We start from the raw sequence: 6,044 nt of genomic DNA on the forward strand, positions 1-6,044 counted from the left end.
GCCTGACTCTGGCACCAGCAGGAGGCCTGACTCTGGCACCAGCAGGAGGCTGCTCCATGTCCTGTCTTGTGTGTTTCAGATGAGAGTGTCCCTCTGGGCTGTGTGAGGCTGAACTGTGTCTCTCGTCTCTGTCCTCTGGTGTCTCCAGTGTCTCTGTTCTCTCTCCCAAACGCTCCGTCTCTTTGTGACTTGGACCAGGACGACAAAGAACCAGGTGTGTGTGAGTCAGATGCCCCTCCCCCTGTGTCAGATGCCCCTCCCCCTGTGTCAGATGCCCCTCCCCCTGTGTCAGAGGCCCCCTCCCCCTGTGTCAGAGGCCCCCTCCCGCTGTGTCAGATGCCCCTCCCCCTGTCAGATGCCCCTCCCCCTGTGTCAGATGCCCCTCCCCCTGTGTCAGATGCCCCTCCCCCTGTGTCAGATGCCCCTCCCCCTGTGTCAGAGGCCCCCTCCCCCTGTGTCAGATGCCCCTCCCCCTGTGTCAGATGCCCCTCCCCCTGTGTCAGAGGCCCCTCCCCCTGTGTCAGATGCCCCTCCCCCTGTGTCAGATGCCCCTCCCCCTGTGTCAGAGGCCCCTCCCCCTGTGTCAGAGGCCCCTCCCCCTGTGTCAGATGCCCCTCCCCCTGTGTCAGAGGCCCCTCCCTGTTTAACCCTCTCCTCTCCTCCTCAGAATCGTCTCCACACTTCGATTCTCGCAGTCGTATTTTTGAGCTGGATTCTTCTGGAGGAAATGGAAAAGTGTGTTTGGTTTACAAGAACTGCACTCCAGGTAATGGTTCCAGGTAATGGTTCCAGGTAATGGTTCCGGGTAATGGTTCCGGGTAATGGTTCCAGGTAATGGTTCCAGGTAATGCTTCCGGGTAAGGGTTCCAGGTAATGGTTCCAGGTAATGCTTCCGGGTAATGGTTCCAGGTAATGGTTCCAGGTAATGGTTCCGGGTAATGGTTCCAGGTAATGGTTCCAGGTAATGGTTCCAGGTAATGGTTCCAGGTAATGCTTCCGGGTAATGGTTCCAGGTAATGGTTCCAGGTAATGGTTCCAGGTAATGGTTCCAGGTAATGGTTCCAGGTAATGGTTCCGGGTAATGGTTCCGGGTAATGGTTCCGGGTAATGGTTCCAGGTAATGGTTCCAGGTAATGGTTCCAGGTAATGCTTCCGGGTAAGGGTTCCAGGTAATGGTTCCAGGTAATGCTTCCGGGTAATGCTTCCGGGTAATGGTTCCGGGTAATGGTTCCGGGTAATGGTTCCGGGTAATGGTTCCGGGTAATGCTTCCGGGTAATGGTTCCGGGTAAGGGTTCCAGGTAATGGTTCCAGGTAATGCTTCCGGGTAATGCTTCCAGGTAATGGTTCCGGGTAATGGTTCCAGGTAATGGTTCCGGGTAATGGTTCCGGGTAATGCTTCCGGGTAATGCTTCCGGGTAAGGGTTCCAGGTAATGGTTCCAGGTAATGGTTCCGGGTAATGCTTCCGGGTAATGCTTCCAGGTAATGGTTCCGGGTAATGGTTCCGGGTAATGGTTCCGGGTAATGGTTCCGGGTAATGGTTCCGGGTAATGCTTCCGGGTAATGGTTCCAGGTAATGGTTCCGGGTAATGGTTCCGGGTAATGGTTCCGGGTAATGGTTCCGGGTAATGGTTCCGGGTAATGGTTCCAGGTAATGGTTCCAGGTAATGGTTCCGGGTAATGCTTCCGGGTAAGGGTTCCGGGTAATGGTTCCAGGTAATGGTTCCGGGTAATGGTTCCGGGTAATGGTTCCGGGTAATGGTTCCAGGTAATGGTTCCGGGTAATGCTTCCGGGTAAGGGTTCCAGGTAATGGTTCCAGGTAATGGTTCCAGGTAATGTTTCCAGGTAATGGTTCCAGGTCATGCTTCCGGGTAATGGTTCCAGGTAATGGTTCCAGGTAATGGTTCCGGGTAATGGTTCCGGGTAAGGGTTCCAGGTAATGGTTCCAGGTAATGGTTCCAGGTAATGGTTCCGGGTAAGGGTTCCAGGTAATGGTTCCAGGTAAAGTTTCCAGGTAAAGGTTCCAGGTCATGCTTCCGGGTAAGGGTTCCGGGTAAGGGTTCCAGGTAAAGGTTCCAGGTCATGCTTCCAGGTCATGCTTCCAGGTCATGCTTCCAGGTCATGCTTCCAGGTCATGGTTCCAGGTCATGGTTCCAGGTCATGGTTCCAGGTAAAGGTTCCAGGTCATGGTTCCAGATGGTCCAGGATTATGATTTAGACGTGGAATGATTTCATCCTTTTATCGTGTAAAACGCAGTAGTTTGTAGGTTCTCGGGCCGGTCTCAGCCTGGTTCTGGTTCTCGGTCTCAGCCTGGTTCTGGTTCTCTGTCTCAGCCTGGTTCTGGTTCTCTGTCTCAGCCTGGTTCTGGTTCTCGGTCTCAGCCTGGTTCTGGTTCTCGGTCTCCGCCTGGTTCTGGTTCTCGGTCTCCGCCTGGTTCTGGTTCTCGGTCTCAGTCTGGTTCTGGTTCTCTGTCTCAGCCTGGTTCTGGTTCTCTGTCTCAGCCTGGTTCTGGTTCTCGGTCTCAGCCTGGTTCTCGGTCTCAGCCTGGTTCTCGGTCTCAGCCTGGTTCTCGGTCTCAGCCTGGTTCTCGGTCTCAGCCTGGTTCTGGTTCTCGGTCTCAGCCTGGTTCTCGGTCTCAGCTTGGTTCTCGGTCTCAGCTTGGTTCTGGTTCTCGGTCTCAGCCTGGTTCTCGGTCTCACAGCCTGGTTCTGGTTCTCGGTCTCAGCCTGGTTCTCGGTCTCAGTCTGGTTCTGGTTCTCTGTCTCAGCCTGGTTCTGGTTCTTCTCGGTCTCAGTCTGGTTCTGGTTCTCGGTCTCAGCCTGGTTCTCTGTCTCAGCCTGGTTCTCTGTCTCAGCCTGGTTCTGGTTCTCGGTCTCAGCCTGGTTCTGGTTCTCGGTCTCAGCCTGGTTCTGGTTCTCGGTCTCAGCCTGGTTCTGGTTCTCGGTCTCAGCCTGGTTCTGGTTCTCTGTCTCAGCCTGGTTCTGGTTCTCGGTCTCAGCCTGGTTCTCGGTCTCAGCCTGGTTCTCGGTCTCAGCCTGGTTCTGGTTCTCGGTCTCAGCCTGGTTCTGGTTCTCGGTCTCAGCCTGGTTCTGGTTCTCGGTCTCAGTCTGGTTCTGGTTCTCGGTCTCAGCCTGGTTCTGGTTCTCGGTCTCAGCCTGGTTCTCGGTCTCAGCCTGGTTCTGGTTCTCTGTCTCAGCCTGGTTCTGGTTCTTCTCGGTCTCAGTCTGGTTCTGGTTCTCGGTCTCAGCCTGGTTCTCTGTCTCAGCCTGGTTCTCTGTCTCAGCCTGGTTCTGGTTCTCGGTCTCAGCCTGGTTCTGGTTCTCGGTCTCAGCCTGGTTCTCGGTCTCAGCCTGGTTCTGGTTCTCTGTCTCAGCCTGGTTCTGGTTCTCGGTCTCAGCCTGGTTCTCGATCTCAGCCTGGTTCTCGGTCTCAGCCTGGTTCTCGATCTCAGCCTGGTTCTCGGTCTCAGCCTGGTTCTGGTTCTCGGTCTCAGCTTGGTTCTGGTTTTCGGTCTCAGCCTGGTTCTCGGTCTCACAGCCTGGTTCTGGTTCTCGGTCTCAGCCTGGTTCTCGGTCTCACAGCCTGGTTCTGGTTCTCGGTCTCAGCCTGGTTCTGGTTCTCGGTCTCAGCCTGGTTCTCGGTCTCAGCCTGGTTCTGGTTCTCGGTCTCAGTCTGGTTCTGGTTCTCTGTCTCAGCCTGGTTCTGGTTCTTCTCGGTCTCAGTCTGGTTCTGGTTCTCGGTCTCAGCCTGGTTCTCTGTCTCAGTCTGGTTCTGGTTCTCGGTCTCAGTCTGGTTCTGGTTCTCGGTCTCAGTCTGGTTCTGGTTCTCGGTCTCAGCCTGGTTCTCGGTCTCAGTCTGGTTCTGGTTCTCGGTCTCAGCCTGGTTCTCGGTCTCAGTCTGGTTCTGGTTCTTGTGTTCCTCAGGTGTGGTGGCTCAGAACAGTGAGGTCTGGTTCTTGGACCGGTCTCTGAAGTGGCATTTCCTGACCTCCAGCTTCACCTCGTATTATCGCCTCATGATCACACACATGGGGCTCCCAGAGTGGCACAGCAGCTTCACCCCCTACGGGCCCTCGCCCCAGGCCCAGGTACAGCCCTGACCCTGACCCCTGACCCCTGACCCCAACCAGGACTAAACCAGGTCCAAACCAGGTCCAAACCAGGACTAAACCAGGACTAAACCAGGACTAAACCAGGTTGCTCTTGTCCCTCCAGCAGTGGGCGTCGTTGTACCAGCCTCTGACCTTCGCTGACCCTCAGGAGCCCCCCTCGGACCCTCACCTGAACCGACTGGACCCGAGCCGAGCCTTCAGGACCAAAACCAAGACTCCACCGAAGAAGAAGCCCTCGGCCCAGAGCGGAGCCACAGGAACAGGACGAGCCGCAGCAGGAAGAGGCGGAGCCAAGAGGTGACGGGGGCGGAGAGAGCCTCGGAGGGAGTCGGGAGTGGGGCCCCATCCGCAGCAGCGGAGTGGCCCCGCCCACAGCAGCGGAGTGGCCCCGCCCCGCCCGCAGCAGCGGAGTGGCCACGCCCCGCCCGCAGCAGCGGAGTGGCCCCGCCCGCAGCAGCGGAGTGGCCCCGCCCGCAGCAGCGGAGTGGCCACGCCCGCAGCAGCGGAGTGGCCCCGCCCGCAGCAGCGGAGTGGCCCCGCCCGCAGCAGCGGAGTGGCCCCGCCCGCAGCAGCGGAGTGGCCACGCCCCGCCCGCAGCAGCGGAGTGGCCACGCCACGCCCCGCCCGCAGCAGCGGAGTGGCCACGCCACGCCCGCAGCAGCGGAGTGGCCCCGCCCCGCCCGCAGCAGCGGAGTGGCCCCGCCCCGCCCGCAGCAGCGGAGTGGCCCCGCCCCGCCCGCAGCAGCGGAGTGGCCCCGCCCACAGGCCCCGCCCGCAGCAGCGGAGTGGCCCCGCCTGCAGCAGCGGAGTGGCCCCGCCCACAGGCCCCGCCCGCAGCAGCGGAGTGGCCCCGCCCGCAGCAGCGGAGTGGCCCCGCCCGCAGCAGCGGAGTGGCCCCGCCCGCAGCAGCGGAGTGGCCCCGCCCGCAGCAGCGGAGTGGCCCCGCCCGCAGCAGCGGAGTGGCCCCGCCCGCAGCATGTTCTGAATTGTCTTGTGAATTGTACAAATAAACTTCATGTTGTATTTCCTGAAATAAAGTGTATTTGCTGTACCTACACAAACCTCCAGCAGAGGGCGCACGGAGACACTACAAACATCAAAACACCACCTGATGATGTCACGAGGTGGAACAGTGAGCGCTGCAGAAGGAACCGACATTAGAACACAACATGTTCTACACAAAAACACTTTTACAGGTTTATTATTCATCTTTAGTCTTTGTGTTTAACATCTTAATCTAACTCTACGACTTTAAAGAGCAGTTTAAATAAAGAAAACAAAATGAACAAATACAGTTTTAAATGTTTTTATTTAAAATATCAAAATTATACAATTTTCTCTCTAATATTTCTCACTGAAAAAGCTGCCACGAGAGAGTGTGCGTGCGTCTTTCTGTGTGTGTGTTTCTGTGTGTGTGTGTGTGTGTGTGTGTGTGTGTGTCTGTGTGTGTTTCTGTATGTGTGTGTGTGTGTGTGTGTGTGTGTGTGTGTCTGTGTGTGTGTTTCTGTGTGTGTGTTTCTGTGTGTGTGTGTGTGTGTGTGTGTGTGTCTGTGTGTGTGTTTCTGTGTGTGTGTGTGTGTGTGTGTGTGTGTCTGTGTGTGTGTTTCTGTGTGTGTGTTTCTGTGTGTGTGAGTGTGTGTGTGTGTGTGTCTGTGTGTGTGTTTCTGTGTGTGTGTTTCTGTGTGTGTGTGTGTGTGTGTGTGTGTGTCTGTGTGTGTGTTTCTGTGTGTGTGTGTGTGTGTGTGTGTGTGTGTTTCTGTGTGTGTGTGTGTGTGTTTCTGTGTGTGTGTTTCTGTGTGTGTGTGTGTGTGTGTGTGTGTGTCTGTGTGTGTGTTTCTGTGTGTGTGTGTGTGTGTGTGTCTGTGTGTGTGTTTCTGTGTGTGTGTTTCTGTGTGTGTGTGTGTGTGTGTGTGTGTGTCTGTGTGTGTGTGT

At 56.5% G+C, this 6,044-nt stretch overlaps 1 protein-coding gene across 2 annotated transcripts in view; it reads left to right on the forward strand.

The window, feature by feature from the left end:
- Nucleotides 1-4,520, forward strand: part of tpgs2 (tubulin polyglutamylase complex subunit 2) — a 6,676-nt gene extending 2,156 nt beyond the window's left edge. The window contains exons 4-7 of one of the 2 annotated variants that reach the window (XM_072437738.1): nt 80-214; nt 668-766; nt 3,925-4,088; nt 4,219-4,520. In XM_072437738.1, the coding sequence (XP_072293839.1) occupies nt 80-214; nt 668-766; nt 3,925-4,088; nt 4,219-4,413 (593 nt within the window). In that variant the 3' untranslated portion in view covers nt 4,414-4,520. Of the gene's footprint in view, nt 1-79; nt 215-667; nt 767-3,924; nt 4,089-4,215 lie in introns of both variants that reach the window. The other variant, XM_072437737.1, reaches the window with a different exon arrangement.
- The last annotated feature ends 1,524 nt before the right edge of the window (nt 4,521-6,044 follow it).

Source organism: Eucyclogobius newberryi, unplaced genomic scaffold, assembly GCF_026437365.1.
Source record: "Eucyclogobius newberryi isolate DKJ021-1_F unplaced genomic scaffold, fEucNew1.0.hap1 SCAF_85, whole genome shotgun sequence".
Taxonomy (NCBI): domain Eukaryota; kingdom Metazoa; phylum Chordata; class Actinopteri; order Gobiiformes; family Gobiidae; genus Eucyclogobius; species Eucyclogobius newberryi.